At 49.4% G+C, this 22,382-nt stretch overlaps 2 protein-coding genes across 5 annotated transcripts in view; one reads left to right on the top strand and one right to left on the bottom strand.

Moving 5' to 3' along the window:
• Positions 1-1,726, bottom strand: part of LOC122541306 (major histocompatibility complex class I-related gene protein-like) — a 42,018-nt gene extending 40,292 nt beyond the window's left edge. For both annotated transcript variants that reach the window (XM_043677936.1, XM_043677937.1), the window contains exon 1: positions 1,251-1,726. In XM_043677936.1, coding sequence (XP_043533871.1) covers positions 1,251-1,275 — 25 coding nt within the window. In that variant the 5' untranslated portion in view covers positions 1,276-1,726. The remainder of the gene's footprint in view (positions 1-1,250) is intronic.
• Positions 1,727-2,007: 281 nt separating this feature from the next.
• The window catches only part of LOC122541291 (zinc finger SWIM domain-containing protein 1-like), a 40,652-nt gene continuing 20,277 nt past the window's right edge, over positions 2,008-22,382 (top strand). The window contains exons 1-7 of one of the 3 annotated variants that reach the window (XM_043677910.1): positions 2,008-2,165; positions 5,474-5,580; positions 11,773-11,883; positions 12,830-12,991; positions 13,427-13,573; positions 17,869-17,977; positions 20,825-21,023. In XM_043677910.1, the coding sequence (XP_043533845.1) occupies positions 12,876-12,991; positions 13,427-13,573; positions 17,869-17,977; positions 20,825-21,023 (571 nt within the window). In that variant the 5' untranslated portion in view covers positions 2,008-2,165; positions 5,474-5,580; positions 11,773-11,883; positions 12,830-12,875. Of the gene's footprint in view, positions 2,166-5,473; positions 5,581-11,772; positions 11,884-12,829; positions 12,992-13,264; positions 13,574-17,868; positions 17,978-20,824; positions 21,024-22,382 lie in introns of those variants that run through there. The other 2 variants (XM_043677911.1, XM_043677909.1) reach the window with 2 other exon arrangements.

The raw sequence follows: 22,382 nt of genomic DNA, 5'->3' as shown, positions 1-22,382 counted from the left end.
GGGGTCATGGTCAAGGGGGCGGTAGGAAGAGGTGTCCTGGAGTTGGCGTTTGGCTTCAGCGATGTAGTCAAGGGGGCGGTAGGAAGAGGTGTCCTCGAGTTGGCCTCATCCTAGTTTCTAACCTCCAGCAACACGATCCCCTGACTTGTCCGGGCTTGTCGGACCTGCCCAGCTCCTTTTCCACCTATCCACTCCACCCTCTCCTCCCTGACCTATCACCTTCATCTCCTTCCCCACTGACCTATTGTACTCTATGCCACTCTCTCCCTACCCCCACCCTCCTCTAGCTTATCTCTCCACGCTTCAGGCTCTCTGCCTTTATTCCTGATGAAGGGCTTTTGCCCGAAACGTCGATTTTGCCTGTCCTCGGATGCTGCCTGAATTGCGATGTTCAGATATAACCTAGGGCAGAGTCTTCTCCCCATTTAACAACTTTGCTGATGCTATCCCTGTAGTTGCACGAGAGGGAGTCATACAATCAAATAGGAGGTGGGCCAGTTTGGTATCTCATGAAACCATAGGCTGTTTCTTCACTTACCTGAAAGCTAAGGCAAGAGATACATTCCCTTTATTATGACATGGAAGTATATTATTATTCCTTCACTATGTACAAGCAAAATGCTGGAACTCCCTTCTCAATTGTAGTATCTATATGTCTGCAAGATATGGACTGTATCAGTTCAAAAAGATGACTCACCATCTTCATCTCAAGGGGAATAGGCAATAAGCAACAAATGCTGGTTCAGGCAGTAATGCTCACAACCTGAAAATAAGCATTTTGAAAATAGAACGCTGTAAGAAAGCTTGACAGTCAGAGAACGTCATTTTGAGACATATAAATAGAAACTCAAACAGAGATAACTGAAATAAACAGAGAGAGACCGATAAGGATACAGGCATCCATAGAAGGTTCGGACCAGCAAATGCATAGCGAAAACAATGTCTTCAAATTCCGAGTCACACGCCATCTGACCTCGAACTGTACCGCTGTAATTTCATGGTCACTAGACCGATATCGTGGTACTATGATCTTTATAACAGCGTGGGTGCACCGACACCACATGCACTACAATGGTTTAAAAAGGCGACTCATCACGATCTCCTCGGTGACAATTATGGATGAGCAATAACTGCTGGTTTAGTCAGAATGCCCACATCCCATTAAAGAATAAACAAAAAAATGAACTCTTTGTGCAGAAATATTGAATTTAAATCGTTGTCATTATGTATTTCAATGCTCCGCAACTTACTTGCGACATTTTGAACGTTGTGCATTCACCTTCCCTTCATGCACCTTCCAGCATTCTCCTGAGGAACGGACGACTCATTATCACTGTCTCTCCGATGCAGCACACAACTTGCCTTATGGCCAATTAGTTCAGATGAATTTAAAGATAGTGTTAGGAGTCAGAGGCGGTGGATATGCTGGGTCCGCGCCTGGAATTCATCAAAGTGCCGGATTTCTGATTCTGCTTCGAATATTCGATCTCACATAGTCCCCGGAGCACAGGACGCGCCATTCGGTCAATACTGACTCTTCAATTTCCACGTTTTCGTACCTGAAACCCTGCAAGAGTTCACTCGCTTTCCTTTGTTGCTTGAAATCTTGGAAATGAACCTCAGACAGTTATCTCTAGCCATTTCTGTTCACTTCCAACGCCGCAGTTTCTGCTAATTCTGTGGCGCGAAAGTCGGTGTCCAGGCACCAGTCATGGCCACTCGATATCCCAGAGATCTCTGCGCCTTTGAAACTGCTCCACCCCCCCACCCCTTCCTCCGCAGGAGGTGCGGCACAGCGCGCAAATGCGGCAGGTGCCGGCTGCCGGCAGTAGACAAGGACGCATGAGCAGAAGGTGACCGGGGGCCGGTAGTACACGAGAGCGCGTGTGCACAAGCTGTCAGCGGCCGGCATTGAAGGAGAGCGCCTGTGCGGGAGCGGCAGTCGGCCGGCAGTGGACGAGGGCGCATGTGCGAGACGTGCCGGCGACCAACCTTGGGGAAGTACGCATGTGCGAGACGTGCCGGCGCCTGGCGGTGACAACAAGCGCATGCGTGGGATGTGCCGGCGGCCGGCCGTTGAGGAGGGCGCTTGAATTGTTACTGGAGAGCGGGAGGCCTCCCCCCGCCACCCGGACCCCAGATGGAAGAAAGAGAGCCGAAGGGCGGTAGGTAACTGGATTGGCGGGCTGGTCGGCCCGGTGGGAGGCCGATCCGCTAACTGGGCCCGGGTAAAGAGACGGTGGCTCATCTCCCGCCTCCCAGCACAGAGCTGCACACACCCGGAAAACAGACAGTCCCAAACCCAGGGATCCATTCATATCCCAACCCTGGATCCCTCCTGATCACAATCCCTTAGATTCCTCCTGGTCCCAATCCCAGATCCCTTTTGATCACAATCCCGAAGATTTTTTCCTGATTCCAATCCGCTGGATTCCTCCTGATCCTAGATCCCTCCTAGTCTTAAAGCGAGAGATCACTCCCCAACCCTGTCAACATTCCTGATCCCGGTCCCAATCCTCCTGTGCCAACTTCATATATCCCTCCTGATCCCCAATTCATTCCTGATTCCAATTCCAGAGGTCCCTCCTGATCTCAGCACCATCCGGATTCCAATTCCATATTGATTCCAACCCAGGGATTCTGGATTAGTGGTGCTGGAAGAGCACAGCAGTTCAGGCAGCATCCAAGGAGCAGCGAAATCGACGTTTCGGGCAAAAGTCCTTCATCAGGAATAAAACCTGATGAAGGGCTTTTACCCAAAACGTCGATTTCGATGCTGCCTGAACTGCTGTGCTCTTCCAGCACCACTAATCCAGAATCTGGTTTCCAGCATCTGCAGTCATTTTTTTTACCTCCAACCCAGAGATGCCTCCTGATCCAAATCCCATCCTGAACTCAAAGAATCTTTCTGATCACAATTCCAGTGATTATTCCTGATCAGAATCACAGCAATTCCTCCTGGTTCTAATTGCATGGATTCATCCTGATTCAAACTCTAAGGATTCCTCTAATCCAAACCCAGAGATTATACCCTTGCTCCAAGAACTGAATTGCTCCATTCTCCCTCCCCCATTTCCTGATATTGTCCGTTCCCCCTCTCCATCCCAAATATTTCCAATAAGTCCCAGATGTTTGCTGCTCACTCAATCACAATACCAGGGGGATTTGAAAATAGATTAGGTTCCCTACATGTGGATACAGGCCCTTCGGCCCAGCAAGTCTACACCGACCCTCCAGAGAGTAATCCTCACAGACCCATTTCCCTATATTTACCCCTGACTAATGCGCCTAACAATATGGGCAAATTAATATGACCAATTCACCTAACCTGCACATGTGGGAGGAAACCGGAGCACCCAGAGGAAACCAAAGCAGACACGGGGAGAATCTGCAAACTCCAAAAAGACAGTTGCCTGAGGCAGGAATTGAACCTGGGACCCTCATGCTGTGAGGCAGCAGTGCTAACCACTGAGGCACCATGCCACCCAGATTCAATAATAACTTTCAAAAGAGAATCAGATAAAAATTTGGAGGGAAAGAAATGGAAGGTTACAGGTAATGAGAAGGGGAGTGAAGTTTCTGAATATCTTGAGCAAAAAGCTGACTTAGGCATGAGGCTGTTTTCTGATTTATCCTTGGGAGTGAATACTGACAGCAATACCAACACTTATTATCTCTCTCTGATTGCCCGTGTGAAGATGATGGTGAACCCCCATCTTGATCCTTGCATTACAGATATACCTACAGTGCTGAAGGGAAGGAGTCAACGGCTGCAGCCTCAGAAATGCTCTGAGGGTCCGCATTTGCTGATCCCCACTCTTTTACTTCCAGTTTCTCCAACAGCAGCTAGCACAGATCTTGAAGTTCAACTCAGCTGCTGGAGAAATGTGAGGAATGTATAAGGGAATTCTAGGACTTAAAGGAACAATAACATTGTTCAAATTAGGATGGTGTGTAGATTGGAGGGGAACTTGCAAGTGGTATTGTTTGGAGCATCTATTGCCCTTGTCCTTTCAGGGAGGTGATGCTATAGTTTACTGTTGGACAAGTCTTGCTGCAGTGTACTCTGGAGGTGGTATGCTTTGCTGTCATTGTGCATTAGTTTTGAAGGGACTGAATGTTGAAAGAAATGGGTTGGGTGCCAATCAAGCAGGCAGCTTTGTGCTGGGTGTTGTTGAGCTTGATGAGTGTTATTGGAGCTGCACTCATTCAGACAAGTGGTGAGCATTCCATCACACTCCTGACTTGTTCCTCCAGATGATGAGCAAGCTTTGTGGACATCATCATAGGAAATTACATCACCACAGGAAATGTCATCACCAACCTAAGGAAACCTAATCACATAAATGAAAACTGGACCATAGCACCAATGCTTCATCCGGAGGCTCACTGAGTATGGTGACGAAAAATCTGAAACTGAACCTTCCAGCTCAGCTAGCAAACCTACATCCAGAAGCTTTGGGGAACCATTAATGAAGCAGCTGAAAATGGTTTGACCTCATACAGCACCCTGATATCAGTCCTGTTGGCACTTATAGCACAGTGGTAGTGTTTCTACCTTTGAGTCAGGAGGCTCGATCCAACTTCCACCTGCTCCAGAAGTTTGGAATAACATGTCTCTGAAATGGTTGATTAGAAAATTAATATCACTCTTTAGGTAAGGAGATCAGAATTGCACACAGTTCTCCAAGTGTAGGTTGACTTCTGCCCTGTAGCAAGACTTAACCTGATATCAGTGTTTGGGGCTGTTGTAGCACACTGGTACTGACCCTGCCTCTGAACTAGGTTCAATCCCACCTGCTCCAAAGATGTGTTATACCATGACATTTCTGAACAGCTTAGTTAAGAATACCTCGGCTGAATTCAGGAGAGTCATACCAAACACAGAGTAAGATGTAGATAGATGTTGAAGTCCTATTCATTTCAGCTGTAGGATATCACTGCTGGAGTTCCTCATAATAATGTTGAACAGAAATGTGGGCAGCACGGTGGCACAGTGGTTAGCACTGCTGCCTCACAGCGCCAGAGACCTGAGTTCAATTCCCGCCTCAGGCAACTGACTGTGTGGAGTTTACACATTCTCCCCGTGTCTCCTCCGGGTGCACCGGTTTCCTTCCGCAGTCCAAAGATGTGCAGGTGAGGTGAATTGGCCACGCTAAATTGCCTGTAGTGTTAGGTGAAGGGGTAAATGTAGGGGAATGGGTCTGGGTGGGTTGCTCTTCGGTGGGTCGGTGTGGACTTGTTGGGCCGAAGGGCCTGTTTCCACACTGTAAGTAATCTAAATTGTATTGCTGCTGACGGTCCACTGCACCTCGTAGATTCCCTGTTTGGAGTATCATTAGTGCTGTGGATCATTTGGCAGTGTGTTAGTGCCAGACAACATGATGAAAAGGTATGCTTAGTGTGAAAGCAGGATATATTACTAACCCAGTAATATAACCACGTTTCTTTTCTGTTCTTTGATCTTTCATAGGATGTGAGCATTCTGGCAAGCCCCACACTTAACCAGCCCCCTTGAACTGGCTAACCTGCCAGGTCACTTTGGAAGACAGTTAAGAGTCAACTGTCTCAAGTGCGAAGGTACTGTACACTTCTGTGCTCTCTTTCTCTGCTTCCCTCATTCCACCTTTTGTAAACTTCAGATCATCTCAGAGAAGGGGAGTCCAAAACTATAGGGCATAAATTTAAGGTGAGAGGGGAAAGGTTTAAAAGGGACCTCAGCAGCAATTCTTTCACACAGAGGGTGGTGTGTGTATGGAACAAGCCACCAGAGGAAGTGGTGGAGGCTGGTACAAATACAACATCTCAAAGGCATCAAATTTGACAGTGAAGCTGAATGGCTCATTCCTGATTTGTACGCTCTCCTTAAAGAGATGGATTTAAGCAGAGGATTGATAGTGGCCGTCAGAATTCTGAGGTGTTTGCACAGAACAAATCTGGAGAAACTATTTTTTCTGTCAAGTGGAGCAGTAGCCAGAGGCCTTAGTTTGAAAGTAGTTAGTAGATGAACCAGACAGATAATGGGAAATGTATTCCCAAAGAGGTTTGCTGTGATCCGACATATCCTAACTGCGTGTGATTGGAAGTAGATTCTGGAGGGAGATTTAAAGGCAGTTGGACATGTACTTAAAGAAAAATATTTAGCTGAACCACAGACAGAAGGTCTCGTGGGGCAGTGGCACATGAATAGGAAGGATTGAGAGGGATGTGGGCCAAATGCTGGCAAATGGACCTGATTAATTTAGGATATCTGGTCGTCATGGACATGTAGGATCTGAAGGGGCTGTTTCTGTGCTGTACATCTGTATATCTCTGTAACTCAGCTTCATGCACCTTAACTTGCACCATGTTCCATTCCCCAATCATCCCTGTGATTGGGGTTCTTTATTCTTGGTTAATCTCATCTTTGTTTTAAAATCCACCCACGGCCTTACCTGTCTTCGCCCTTTTAATGCTTCCGTCCCAGCAATATCTGACCTGTTATTGTGGACTACTTAGAAGGTAGTTGTGGTAATCTTAGAATCCCTACAATGTGGAAATAGGCCCTTCAGCCCAACAAGTCCACACTGACCCTCCGAAGAGTATCTCACCCAAACCCATTCCCCACATCCCTTACTTTTAATTCTTTTGCCCATTGCCGGACATGCTTTGGCTGCCGAGCCTCTAATTACCTTGAATTCCCTCCAGAATCTTTTTGCTTTGCTCTTCCTTTAAAATTCTACTTAAAGTCTTCCCTTTTGTTTAAGCTTTTGGTCACCTAGCCTAACATCTCCTCATTTGGCTTGGTTCAGATTCTGTATGCCCTTCCAGTGAAGTACTTCTACTTATAGAGCCATATAGCACGGAAACAGGCCCTTCAGTTCAACAAGTCCATGTCAATTGTAATGCCAAACTAAACTAGTCCCACCTGGCCTGGGCTTGGCCCATCTCCCTCCAAATCTTTTCTATTCATGTACTTATCCAAATGTCTTTTAAACGTTCTAACTGTACCCACATTCACCGCTTCCTCTGGAAGTTCATTCCACATGTGAACACATGAAAAACCAAATTGCTGCCAATTTTTTTTTTTATCTTTCTCCTCTCACCTTAAAACTATTCCCCCAGTCTTGACATCCCCCAAACCTGGGGAAAAGACACCTGCCATTCACCTTATCTATTGATCTCCCTCATGATTTTATAAACTTCGAGAAGATCACTCCTCAACCTCCTATGCTCCAATGAGAAAAAGTCTTGAGGATAACTAACTGCATTAAAAGCGCGGGAATCTCAGAATCCCTTCAGCGTGGAAACAGGCACTTCGACCCAGCAAGCCCACACTGACCTTCCGAAGAATATCCCAGACGGACCCATTTCCCATTTACCGCTGACTAATGCACCCAACTTGCACATCCCTGAACACTGTGGGCAATTTAGCATGGCCAATTCACCTAACCTGCATGCCTTTGGATTGTGGGAGGAAACACACGCAGACACGGGGAGAACGTGCAAACTCCACACAGACAGTCGCCTGAGGCTGGAATTGAACCTGGGTCCCTGGCGCTGGGAGGCAACAGTGCTAACCACTGAGCCACCGTGAATGAATTTTCAAGTAAACTCTGTCTAGTTTTACCAGGTCAGGTATCCTTTTCCTTCCAAGTGACAGCTCCTGGGGCCCCAATCTTTGACATATTTTTTTTTTATTTTGCAAATTCATGTCAGTGTATATTGTCTCGACTGGAGCATTATGTGCAGTTCTGGACACCGTACTTTAGGAGGGATATCAATATGATCAGACAGGTGCCGAGGAGATTTCCAAGGATGGTGTGAGGTATGTGGAGCTTGAGTTATATGGAGAGAATGGAGAAGCTAGGTCTCTTCTGGTCTCTTAGAGTTCCGCAGTATGAGAAGTGATTTTTTTGAAACATGTAACAACCTGAGGGGAATTGGCAATGGATTTGCTCAGAGGATGTTCATAGAATTCCTACAGTGTGGAAACAGGCCCTTCAGCCCAACAAGTCCACACCGTCCCGAAGAGTATCCCACCCAAACCCATTCCCCTACCCTGTTCCTCTACATTTACCCCTGACTAATGTACCTAACTTACACATCCCTGAACACTGTGGGCAATTTAGCATGGCCAATTCACCTAACCTGCATGCCTTTGGATTGTGGGAGGAAACCCACGCAGACATGGGGAGAACGTGCAAACTCCACTCAGACAGTCGCCTGAGGCTGGAATTGAACCTGGGTCCCTGGCGCTGAGAGGCAGCAGTGCTAACCACTGAGCCACCGTGAATGAATTTTCAAGTCAACTCTGTCTAGTTTTACCAGGTCAGGTATCCTTTTCCTTCCAAGTGACAGCTCCTGGGGCCCCAATCTTTGACATATTTTTTTTTTATTTTGCAAATTCATGTCAGTGTATATTGTCTCGACTGGAGCATTATGTGCAGTTCTGGACACCGTACTTTAGGAGGGATATCAATATGATCAGACAGGTGCCGAGGAGATTTCCAAGGATGGTGTGAGGTATGTGGAGCTTGAGTTATATGGAGAGAATGGAGAAGCTAGGTCTCTTCTGGTCTCTTAGAGTTCCGCAGTATGAGAAGTGATTTTTTTGAAACATGTAACAACCTGAGGGGAATTGGCAATGGATTTGCTCAGAGGATGTTCATAGAATTCCTACAGTGTGGAAACAGGCCCTTCAGCCCAACAAGTCCACACCGTCCCGAAGAGTATCCCACCCAAACCCATTCCCCTACCCTGTTCCTCTACATTTACCCCTGACTAATGTACCTAACTTACACATCCCTGAACACTGTGGGCAATTTAGCATGGCCAATTCACCTAACCTGCACATCATCCTTATGAGAAGTATGGGAAACATTTTAAAAATTAGGGATAGAGGCATAGAGACGGAAACAGAACCGTGGGACAAACCAGTCCTTGCTGACTATAATCCCAAATTCGTACCACCTGCCTGCACTTGGCCTGTGTCCCTCCGAACATGTCTTATTTATGTAGTTTATCTTTAAAGCGTTGTCACTGTACCCGCATCCACCACTGGAAGTTCATGCCACACGTGAAGCACTCTGTGTGTAAAATAGAAATTGCCCCTCATGTCTTTTTGAAATCCTTCTCTTCTCACCTTATAAATACACCCCTAGTCTTGAAATCCCCCATCCAAGGGAAAAGACACCTGCTATTAACCTTATCTATACCCCTCATGATTTTACAAATTTTATTTAAGACAATGATGAGGTGAAGTATTTATATACTTGTTTAACGATTTGTCTCAGTGGGTAATTATTCTGTGTAATTCTCTTCCCCAGAGACCAGTGGGGACTGAGTCACTGAATATTTGTGAGGCCAAGTTAGACAGAGTTTTGGTTAACAATGAAAGCAAAGAGAATGGGGTAGACCCATCAACCACAAATTTATTATTGCAGCTGAACGGCTTGTTCCTGATTTGTACGCTCTCCTTCAAGAGACGGATTTAAGCAGAGGATTGATAGTGGCCGTCAGAATTCTGAGGTGTTTGCACAGAGCAAATCCGGAGAAGCGATTTCTTCTGTCAAGTGGAGCAGTAGCCAGAGACCTTAGTTTGAAAGTAGTTCGTAAATGAACCAGACAGAAAATGGGAAATGTATTCCCATAGAGGTTTGCTGAGCTCTGACATGTCCTAACTGCATGTGATTGGGAGCAGATTCTGGAGGGATTTTTAAAGGCAGTTGGGCATGTATTTAAAGAGAAATATTTAGCTGAACCGCAGGGAGAAGGTCTCGTGGGGCAGTGGGTAGCATCCTTTCCTTGGAGCTAGAAACCCGAGTTTCAAGTCCCAGGCCAGGACCTGATGGCCAAGAACAATTCATAATGTGACCAAACAGGTTGGATATGAGCCGGCAAATCCTTACTACATAGGCCGATGGTAGGGATTTAAGAGTTGGAGAGATTCCTGGTCAGCTGTATGACAGGAAGAAAATTGAAGCCTCTATCATCACAGTTCAGAGCGGCAGGTTAAAACATGCCTGTAAAAGATCCGCGTTGCCACAGCAACTCAGACTTCTTGGGGTTGACCAGTGGGTCAGACCAATGTTAAGGAAGAGAACTCAAGAAGGAGGAGGCGGGAATGGGATGACCCTTTTGAAGGGCTGCTACAGGCCTGAAGGACCAAGTAGTCTGTTTCTGCGGTACTGGATTTTATACTAGAGGGCATCTTAGCCGACATGTTGGTTCAGTTCGGTGGACCAACTGCAGGTAAATGGGATTAATACAGTTTGGCATTTGTTGGTTGGCTGGCATAGATGAGGTGGGCCAAAGGGCCTGTTTCTATGCTGTATGGCTTTGTGTTTTCTTTGTGATAAATTAATTTTATCATGTATTAACGTTGCCAATTAACAGTGCTGTACCATGCAGGGCATGGGATGCGAGTGGGAAAGGAATCAGCTGGCTGGTAAATCCTGTGAGCATTGGCATGGACCGATTGGGAATGGCCTGTTTCCATGCTTTGAATTCGGCCATTTTACCAGTGTTGCATTCCACTGTTGTTTAACTTAGAATGTCCTCTGGTCTCCCAAAAGGCACAGTCTATACATAGACGAGACACGTGGGCTGTGATTGGAACTTTTGCCAGGCTTCACAGCCTACACTGAGACTTTTCTGGCCTCCTATTGGGGTAAGATCCGGTAACTCTAATCATGTAATATCGGATATACCTGCCTCTTCAGTCAACAAACATGTCTGCTGGAATGGGGTGTGTTGGCAGATGGGGTGGGGTAGAGTCTTAAACTAGGAGCCAACAATATAATCATGAGGGTGTTCAGGAGAACCTGTTCACCCAGGGAGACGTTACAATGTGGCATCAGAAGGCGATGAGTTGGAAAGTGTGGCGCTGGAAAAGCACAGCCGGTCCAGCAGGATCCGAGGACCAGGAATGTGGAGGGAGGGAACGGGGCTGAGAGATTATTCAGGGTTTGGGGTGGGGTTGGGAGGAGGGTAGCTGAGAAGGCGATAAGTGAACTCAGGTGGAGGGGTGATTGTGATAGGTCAGTGGGGAGGGTGGAGTGGATAGGTGGGAAGGACGATGGACAGGTAGGACAGGTGGTGCTAGGCTGGAGGGTTGGATCTGGGGGGGGGTGGAGGGGAAATTTGGAAATCAGTGAGGTCAGTGTTGATATCATGTGGTTGAAGGGTGCCAAGGCGGAAGATCAAGCGTTCTTTCTCCAGTTGTTGGGTGGCTTTGAGTTGGCGGTGGAGGAGGCCCAGGACTTGCATGTCCTTACCGGAGTGGGAGGGAGAGTTGAAGTAGTCGGCCACGGGGCGGTGGGGTTGTTGGGTGCGTGTGTCCCAGAGATGTTCCCTGAAATGCTCCCTGAGTTGGCCCGATGTAGAGGAGCCCATATCTAGAGCAACGGGCACGGTAGATGAGGTGAGTGGACATGCAGGAAAAACAGGAGGAGGTGGCTGAGTGGTACTTTTGCTCGACTCAGTCTGGAATCCCAGTGACTCTGGTTCAAATCCTGCCAGACATACAACGAGGGAGAGTGGGGTTGATCCGTTTGTGATTTAACACAAGAGCACAGTTTGTAGACATTTAAGGAGAAGCTGAAAGAGCACAAGAGGGAGAAAGGAATAAAAGATTATGTTGTTTGCATGTGATGAAGAGGAATGGGAGATGGTTTGTGTGGACGATCAGTGTGGCATGATTTAATGGCTTGTTCCTGAGCTGTAGGCCCAGTGTGAACTTTACTCTGTTGTACAGATAGAGCTTTGATACTTTTCATTGTTTTCCAACAGAAATCTCACTTCCTGCGTCCTCAATGCTGATGGCTTTTGAGCTACATGACAAAGGTCACTGACTGCCTGACAAGGCCAGCCGAACCGAGTAGTAGCTGCTGCATTAATAAGGTTTGTCTCACTCTCTGCTCGGTGTAACTTTACATTCACTGTTTGGAACAATCGGCCGGCATCTGGATCCTAGATCTGGGGGTGGCTCAGTGGTTAGCACTGCCATCTCACAGCACCAGGGACCCGCGTTCACTTCCAGCCTCAGGCAACTGTCCATGTGGAGTTCTCACATTCTCCCTGTGATCTGCGTGGGTTTCCTCCGGGTGCTGTGGTTTCTTCCCACAGTCCAAAGATATGCAGGCAAGGGTGGATTGGCCATGGTGTCCAGGGATATGCAGGCGAGATGGACTAACCGTGAGAATTGCAGGGTTACAGGGGGTGGTGGGTCTGGGCAGGATGGTCTTCAGAGGGGCTGACTGGCCTGCTTCCACACTGTGGGCGTTCTAAACTCTGAAACTGTAGGTGGACACTTTGTAGATGGTCCCAAGTGATTCTGCACTCCCGCTTCAACATTAGCAGCCCCTGAGAGTGTCTGTGTTCCTGATCCATGCGGAAACACCCTGGAAGTTTCTCCTGTCCCTCATCACCCCAGGCTCCTGGGTCATGCTTCAAAATCAGGAATGGGCCACTGGGGCTATTCAGTTAGATCACGGTGACTCCACAATGCTGGCTACCCCCAACTAACGTTTCACACACTACCATGAGCAAAAGGGCAAGTTGTTTTGAAAACCCGATCGTTTTGCTCTACACCCCTCTGCTTGCGTCTTTGGGTAGCTCACTGCTGCTGGTTTGTGGAGGTGAATCTTCGCTGAGGCTTCAGAACAAGCTGGGAGGGTTGCTCACCCCTTGCCTGTTGCCAGGGGTCCGTATCTCAGCTGTTCTGAAAACCCACTGCGATCTGACGGCAGCAGTTAAGACGTGCAATCCATGACAGATCCCTCCCACACCCACATTCTCCAGGGTTCCAGCCCCCTGACCTGTTGCCCTGTGTGTTTTTTTTTCACAGGTCCCGCTCCCTGGTTGCCGGGGAGAGAGGGGGGGGTGGGGGACGTATGGCCATGTCCCAGACGGTGGGGTTCCGAGTGGGAGCGGAGTTCTCGTCGTACAGCGAGCTGCACCGGGAGTTCCGCCGCTACCAGAGGGACTGCGCCGTGCAGCTCTGGACCAGGCACTCACGCACCATCGAGGCGCTTGCGTCTTTGGGTAGCTCACTGCTGCTGGTTTGTGGAGGTGAATCTTCGCTGAGGCTTCAGAACAAGCTGGGAGGGTTGCTCACCCCTTGCCTGTTGCCAGGGGTCCGTATCTCAGCTGTTCTGAAAACCCACTGCGATCTGACGGCAGCAGTTAAGACGTGCAATCCATGACAGATCCCTCCCACACCCACATTCTCCAGGGTTCCGGCCCCCTGACCTGTTGCCCTGTGTGGTTTTTTTTTTCACAGGTCCCGCTCCCTGGTTGCCGGGGAGAGAGGGGTGGGTGGGGGACGTATGGCCATGTCCCAGACGGTGGGGTTCCGAGTGGGAGCGGAGTTCTCGTCGTACAGCGAGCTGCACCGGGAGTTCCGCCGCTACCAGAGGGACTGCGCCGTGCAGCTCTGGACCAGGCACTCACGCACCATCGAGGCGCAGAGGCGGAGGGCGCCCAAACGGCCCATGAACGACGCGCTGAGGTTCGCCGAGATCGACTATGCCTGCATCCACGGGGGCAAACTCTTCAGGGCGAAAGGCACCGGAAAGCGGACAAACCAGAGGTGAGGAGGGTGGTCTCTGCCTTGGTACAGGGTGGGAGGAGTCTTCGGCTGACTCCACCTGAGTTGGTTCTCCTGCTGTCGCTCTGTAACCCCACAACCCACACCATAGGCCCGCTTGGAGTGTATTTAACACGGCGATTCATCCCAGTTTGGGCTAGGTGTCCTGAAAGGGTGGCGAAAGCAGATGTATTCGGTCTCTTTCTGAAGGAACATGGATGGCAGTTTGAAAGTCAAGAGAAAAGTTCCGGGTCATGGGGAAAATAGTTGTGCAACTTATTCTGGAGTGGTTTCCTGAAACGTTGATGAAAACAGATGCAATTGATCGCTTTCTAAGGAAATGTGGATAAGGCAAAGGTACTTAAAGGTGAAGGAAATGTTTGGGGTCACGAGGAAAGAGTTGTGCATTGGAACTAACTGGCTAGAACTATCGGAGATGCAGGTTCAATGGGCTGAATGGCCTGCTCTGCACTCTCGTGTTCTGTTAGTGAAGTGGGAGCCACCGTTCTCGGACTTCCCTCTAAGAGCGACGTGCCCATCCACTTCCACCCGCCTGCCAACTCTCAGCCAAGCAGAACATGCAGGGCCCAAAGAGCCATTACAGACTGGCCCTAGCTAGTACGTGGCATGTTTGCCTCTGAGGCAGATGGGGTTAAGCGTCCACTCCAGAGATTTGGACTGAAATCCTGACTGAAGCTTCAACTCCAATGCAGTTATCAGGGAGCAATCAACTCCAATGCAGTTATCAATGCTGCTCTGTTGAAGGCGCTGTCTTTTTGGATCAGATGAGAAACAGAGGCCCCATTGCCTTTGCAGGTGGATGGAAAATACTGTGTCATTTCAGCAAGCGAGAGAATTAGCCTCGGCCTCCTGGACCCAAGTTATCCCCTAACCCACCTCGATGATCTGGCCTTTCCCTGCACTCCTGTTTGTGGGAGCTTCCTCTGCTTAAGTTGGTAATTTCAACACTAAACTACCGACCACGCCTCAAATAAGAAATAACCACACAGTGGTTTGAGAAATCCAGAATAGGGCTGGAAAAGCTGATTCTAGCTGTCAGGCTAAATTCGTGTCCATGTCTGCACAGGTACTGCACTTTATTTGGCTGTGGCCTGACTGACAGACCCGGATGATGGTTACCACATAGAGGGAAAGTCTTTGGCTTGTCAAGCCTGCGCTGGCTGTCTGCAAGATTAACTCACCTAGTCCAACTCCCTTCCTTTGTACTCCTGCAAGAAAAGTTCTCTTCAATTCTCAAATCCTCGTTTAAAGACCACAATGATGTCAGCTTTAACTTCACTCTCAGGCAGTGCATTCTGAAACGTAAACACTCACTGTGTTTTTTAAAACAAAGGATTAACCCCATGTCACCTTTGAGTCTTTTGTCAGTCGTCGTAAATCTGTGCTGTCTCATTCTCAGCCCTCTCCACTTTGTGCGGACCGCCTGATGAATTTCAACTTCCTCTTTTGAATCTCCTCTGTTCCTTCTCTTTCCGAAGAATGACCCGAGCTTTTGCAACGTAGGCATGGGCCCCAGCTGTGCCTGCCACTTGGGCAGATGTGTGGAACAGTCCCTCTTCCGCAGTTACACCGGCACCATTCCCCACCTTTTCCTCCGCTACATCGATGACTGTGTCAGTGTCACCTTGTGCTCCCACGAGGAGGTTGAACCGTTCATCAACTTCACAAACACCTTCCACCCTGACCTCAAGGTCACCTGGACCATCTCAGACACCTCGCTCCACTTCCTGGACCTCTCCATCTCCATTTCTGGTGACTGACTCAACACTGGCATCTACTTGAAACCCACCGACTCCCACAGCTACCTGGACTCCAGCTCCTCCTCCTCCTCCCCCGCTACCCGGATTACACCTCCTCCTACCCTGCCTCCTGCAAAAATGCTATCCCCTATTCCCAATTCCTCTGCCACTGCAGCATCTGCTCCCAGGAGGACCAGTCCCACTTCAAAACATTCCAGGTGGCCTCCGATTTCAAGGACTGGAATTTCCCCTCCCACGTGGTCAAAAATGCCCTCCAGCACATCTCCTCCACTTTGCACACTCCGCCCTTGAACCCCACCCCTCTGAGGGCAGAGCCCCCTTGGTCCTCACCTTCCACCTGAATAACCTCCAGATACAGCGCATCATTCTCCGCCATTTCCACCACCTATAGTCAGACCTCACCATGAAAGATGTATTTCCCTGCACACTCCTATCTGCATTCCGCAGAGACCATTCCCTCCGCGACTCCCTCATTAGGTCCATGCCCCCTACCAACCCACCCTCCACTCCCGGCACCTTCCCTTGCCACTGCACGAGGTGTAAAACCTGCGCCCACATCTCCCCCCTCACCTGCATCAAAGGCCCCAAAGGGTCCTTCCATATCCATCAGAGATTTTCCTGCACATCCAAACATCTCACTTACTGTGTCCATTGCTGTTGATGTGGGCTCATCTACATTGGGGAGACAGGACACCAACTTGCAGAATGTTTCAGAGAACATCTCTGGGACACATGCACTGAACAACCCCACCACTCTGTGGCTGACCACTTCAACCCACCCTCCCACACTGCCAAGGACATGCATGTCCTGGGCCTCCTCCACCATCAAATCCTAGCCACCCGACGCCGGGAGGAAGAACGCTTCATCTTCTGCCTTGGAGCCCTCCAATCGCATGGCATCAATGTTGATTTCTTCAGTTACCTCATCTCCCCTTCCAGGGCTTATGCCCGAAACTTCAATTCTCCTGCTCCTTGGATGCTGTCTGACCTGCTGTGCTTTTCCAGTGCCTCATGTTTCAACCATGTCACTGAAGTCATAGACTCACAGTCAGAGAGTTATACAGCACAGATACAGACCCTTCGGTCCTCCCAGTCCATACCGATCATAATCCCAAAGTAAACTAGTTCAACCTGCCTGCTCCTGGCCCATGTTCAACCAAATATTTTTCATTCATGTACTTATCCAAACATATTTTAAATATTGTAACTGTACCTGCATCCACTGCTTTCTCTGAAAGTTCATTCCACATATGAACCACACTCTTTTAAAAAAAAATTGTCCCTCATGTATTTTCTTTAATCTTTCTCCTCTGTCATTGGAAACATGCCCCCGGTCTTGAAATCCCCCACCCGAGGGAGAAAGCTTATACTGCTCGTAAACAAAACTTTTCACTGTACCTTGGTGCACGTGACAATAAATCAATCAGTCAATTAACTTATCTATACCCCTCATGACTTTATAAACGTCTATAATATCACCCTTCAGCCTCCAGTGAAAAGAGTCCCAGCCGGTCCTTATAACTCATGCAGTCTGTTCCTGGCAACGTCCTGGTGAATCCTGTCTGAACCCTTTCCAGTCTTTAATGCTGACCTTCATAACAAGAGGAATTGAGTATAGAAGCAAAGAGGTCCTTCTGCAGCTGTACAGGGCCCTGGTGAGACCGCACCTGGAATATTGTGCGCAGTTTTAGCCTCCAAATTTGTGGAAAGACATTCTGGCTATTGAGGGAGTGCAGCGTAGGTTCACGAAGTCAATTCTCGGAATGGTGGGACTATCTTACGCTGAAAGATTGGAGCGACTGGGCTTGTATACCCTTGAGTATAGAAGGCTGAGAGGGGATCTGATTGAGACGTATAAGATTATTAAAGGATTGGACACTCTGGAGGCAGGAAGCATGTTTCCGCTGATGGGTGAGTCCCGAACCAGAGGACACAGTTTAAAAATACGGGGTAGGCCACTTAGAACAGAGTTGAGGAGAAACTTCTTCACCCAGAGAGTGGTGGGTGTATGGCATGCTCTGCCCTAGAAGGCTGTGGAGGCCAAGTCTCTGGATACTTTCAAGAAAGCGTTGGATAGAGCTCTTAGAGATAGTGGGATCAAGGGTTATGGGGATAAGGCAGGAACAGTATACTGATTGAAGAATGATCAGCCATGATCATAATGAATGGTGGTGCTGGCTCGAAGGGCAGAATGGCCTACTCCTGCACCTATTGTCTATTGTCTATTTCTTCACCTGGAATCTTATCTGAGTTCACACACATCAGCACTTCTGAACCTCATGCCCACCCAGAGTCTGTTCGTTCAAGACAAAATTTGAACAAAACAAAGCTTACAAATTCGGATCAGAAACACTCAGACCAGCAGTTCCTGAGCATTCCACGTTTTTGTTCAGTTTTTGGGTCTCTTGAAGGCTGTAAACAGGAATTTAATCGTCTTTCTACCGCACCGTGCGAAAAGTGAATCGAAAGCCAGTCTCCCTATAGCTCCTGACACAATGCTGCATTTGTCTGTTGCAGAACCAACAAGACCAAGTGTCCCTGCGTTATCAAAGTTCGCCTCTCTCCAGATGGAGACAAGTTTGTGGTGAAAGAGATGATCGAATCACATAACCACACAGTACAAGAGGTAAGTAAAACCAGCGGGCAGGTTTCCCACTGGTGTGGAAATCCTGACACCAACACTGATGCACATTCAGTCACTCCCTTCTGTTCATTCTCTGTCTGGTTTGTGTGTCTCTGTCTCTCCCCAAGTTAGGGCCGTTTCGAAAAGTTACACAAGATTGGGGACTTTATAAATTGAGAAAGCATACAAAAACAATTAGGATGTGTAGGTGCCGCTGTTGGATTGGGGTGGACATAGTTAAAACTCACACAATACCCAGGTTATAGTCCAACAGGTTTATTTGGAAGCTTTGGAATGCTGCTCCTTTATCAGGTAGCTAGTCGGGTAGGATCATAGGACACAGAATTTAGAGTAAAAGATCAAAGTGTCATACAACTGATGCAATGTATTGAACAAACCTAGATTGCTGTTAGGTCTTTAATCACTTAGAATGGGCTGCAGGATTTGATTCATTAATATGTAAATCTACATCATTTACATATTAATGATTTCAAACCTACATCCCCATTCTAAGTGATTAAAGACTTAACAGAAATCTAGGTTTGTTCAACACATCACAACAGTTGTATGACACTTTGATCTTTTATTATAAATTCTGTGTCCTATGATCCTACCCGATTAGCTACCTGATAAAGGAGCAGCATTCCAAAGGCTAGTGCTTCCAAATAAACCTGTTGGACTATAACCTGGTGTTGACAAACAATTGAGTTCTATTAAATGGTTAACTATTCTGGCATTAGCTGGAATATTATAAGTAAAAACGGAAAAAACTGTTGTTGCTGTAAATCAGAAACAAAAACAGAAATTACTGGGAAAGCTTGGCACGTCTATCAGCATCTGTGGAGAGAAATCACTCTTTTGGGTTGAGTGACTCTTCCTCAGAACTGGAATATTATGTTCGATCCTGGGCACCAAGAGAGATACCATGAACATATAGTGGACACAGAAGAGGCTGATTGGAATGGCACCAGAGATGAAGGACTTTGTAGAATCCCTACCATGTGGAAGCAGGCCATTCAGTCCATTGAGTCCAAACTGACCCTCTGAAGAGCAATCTACCTGGACCCACCTCCCCGTAACCCACATTAGGCTTATCCACCTAACCTGCACATCTTTGGGCTGTGGGAGGAAACCGGAGCAAACCCATGCAGACACGGGGAGAACATATAAACTCCTCACAGAGAGTCACCCGAAGCTGGAATTGAGCCCAGGTCCCTGGCGATGTGAGGCAGCAGAGCTAACCACTGAGCCACTGTGCCGCCTTAACTTGTCAAGAAGACAGGTTAGGGAAGAACCACAGATGGAGGCCATTCAATCCTTCGTGACTGTGTTTGCTCTCTGCAAGAGCAACTCAGTCCCACAACTCCCCCAACTTTTCCCTGTACTTCTTTCCCGTTCAGAAGATGAACCAATTCCCTTTGTGGAAGTCATAATTTAGTCTGCCTGGGTCACACTCTCGGGCAGTGCATTCGAGATGTTAACCCCTCGCTATGTCAAAGTATTGCCTCATGTCACCATCGCTTCTTTTGCCAATCACCTCAAACCAGCTTCCTCTGATTCCTGATCCTTCCACCAGCAGTGACACGCACACAGGGGGGTCTCGGACGTGCAGTGACACACACACAGGGGGGTCTCGGACGTGCAGTGACACACACACAGGAGGGTCTCGGACGTGCAGTGACACACACAGGGGGGTCTCGGACGTGCAGTGACACACACACAGGGGGGTCTCGGACGTGCAGTTACTGACACACACGCAGGGGTCTCGGACGTGCACTTACTGACACACACAGGGGGGTCTCGGACATGCAGTTACTGACACACACACACACGGGGGTCTCTGACGTACAGTTACTGACACGGTCACACAGGGGGGGTCTCGGACATGCAGTTACTCCCACACACATGGGGGTCTCGGACGTGCAGTTACTGACACACACACACACACACACACAGGGGGGTCTCGGAAGTGCAGTTACTGACACACACAGGGGGGATCTCGGACATGCAGTTACTGACACACAGACAGAGGGTCTCGGATGTGCAGTTACTGACACACACACACAGGGGGGTCTCGGACATGCAGGTACTAGCACACACACAGGGTGGTCTCGGACATGCAGTTACTGACACACACAGGGGGGATCTCGGACATGCAGTTACTGACACACACACCCAGAGGGGTCTCGGACGTGCAGTTACTGACACACACACACGGGGGATCTCGGATGTGCAGTAACTGACACACACAGGGGGGATCTCAGACACGTAATTACTGACTCACACACACAGTGGGGTCTCCGACGTGCAGTTACTGACACACTCGGGTGTCTCGGACGTGCAGTGACACACACACAGGGGGGTCTCAGACGTGCAGTGTACTAACACACATGGGGGTCTCGGATGTGCAGTTACTGACACACACACAGGAGGTCTCGGATGTGCAGTTACTGACACACACACACAGGGGGATCTCGGATGTGCCGTTACTGACACACACACAGGGGAGTCTCAGACGTGCAGTTACTGACACACACACACACAGGGGGGTCTCGGACGTGCAGTTACTGACACACACACACACACACAAGGGGGTCTCGGACGTGCAGTGACTGACACACACAGGGGGGATCGGACATGCAGTTACTGATACACACACAGGGGGGTCTCGGACCTGCAGTTATGGACACACACACACACACACACGGGTGATTTCGGACGTGCTGTTACTGACACACACACACAGTGGTTTTCTGCTGCATAATATTCCTGTGGCATCTTATTATATCCAACAGATACAGGCATTGTTTTAGGAATATTAACATAATGTCAACTCCCCCTGACTTTTAGACTGAGCGGGAACGCTTCCCACGACAGAGACGGTTTGACAGTGCAGTCCAGAGGAGTAGGGCAGATATTAAGGAGAACGTGGGGGTTGCAGCGCAGCAGGGAATTCCCCGGGACGATACCTGCAGAGAGAAGGGGAGCCCGTGCAAGACAAACCGGACAGACCTGGAGAAGATGGTGCCTCCACTGGCAGCTGTCAAGGGTAGGTGACAAAGTGCATTTTGCTCACACCCCATCACTGATCCGACACTGTCGCAACCCAGGGACCGCACAGTGTCCCAGGGACAGCCCCTTGCACCCTCACTGCTCCCATACTGTCCCACGGACAGCACCCTGCTCCCTCACTGTCCCAGGCACAGCACCCTACTCCCTCACTGCACCCTCACTGTCCCAGGCACAGCACCCTACTCCCTCACTGCTCCCTCACTGTCCCAGGGACAGCACCCTACTCCCTCACTGCTCCCTCACTTTCCCAGGCACAGCACCCTGCTCCCTCACTGTCCCAGGCACAGCACCCTGCTCCTTCACTGTCCCAGGCACAGCACCCTACTCCCTCACTGTCCCAGGCACAGCACCCTACTCCCTCACTGCACCCTCACTGTCCCAGGGACAGCACCCTGCTCCTTCACTGCTCCCACACTGTCCCAGGGACAGCACCCTGCTCCCTCACTGCTCACACACTGTCCCAGGGACAGCACACTGCTCCCACACTGTCCCAGGTACAGCACCCTGCTCCCTCACTGCTCACACACTGTCCCAGGGACAGCACCCAGCTCCCTCACTGCTCTCTCACTGTCCCAGGGACAGCACCCTGCTCCCTCACTGCTCACACACTGTCCCAGGGACAGCACCCAGCTCCCTCACTGCACCCTCACTGTCCCAGGCACAACACCCTGCTCCCACACTGTCCCAGGGACAACACCCTGCTCCCACACTGTCCCAGGGACAACACCCTGCTCCCACACTGTCCCAGGGACAACACCCTGCTCCCACACTGTCCCAGGGACAACACCCTGCTCCCACACTGTCCCAGGGACAACACCCTGCTCCCACACTGTCCCAGGGACAACACCCTGCTCCCACACTGTCCCAGGGACAACACCCTGCTCCCACACTGTCCCAGGGACAACACCCTGCTCCCACACTGTCCCAGGGACAACACCCTGCTCCCACACTGTCCCAGGGACAACACCCTGCTCCCACACTGTCCCAGGGACAACACCCTGCTCCCACACTGTCCCAGGGACAACACCCTGCTCCCACACTGTCCCAGGGACAACACCCTGCTCCCACACTGTCCCAGGGACAACACCCTGCTCCCACACTGTCCCAGGGACAACACCCTGCTCCCACACTGTCCCAGGGACAACACCCTGCTCCCACACTGTCCCAGGGACAACACCCTGCTCCCACACTGTCCCAGGGACAACACCCTGCTCCCACACTGTCCCAGGGACAACACCCTGCTCCCACACTGTCCCAGGGACAACACCCTGCTCCCACACTGTCCCAGGGACAACACCCTGCTCCGACACTGTCCCAGGGACAACACCCTGCTCCC

Source organism: Chiloscyllium plagiosum, chromosome 37 (assembly GCF_004010195.1).
Source record: "Chiloscyllium plagiosum isolate BGI_BamShark_2017 chromosome 37, ASM401019v2, whole genome shotgun sequence".
Classification (NCBI taxonomy): Eukaryota; Metazoa; Chordata; class Chondrichthyes; order Orectolobiformes; family Hemiscylliidae; genus Chiloscyllium; species Chiloscyllium plagiosum.
This window is presented reverse-complemented; position numbering and strand designations above follow the sequence as displayed.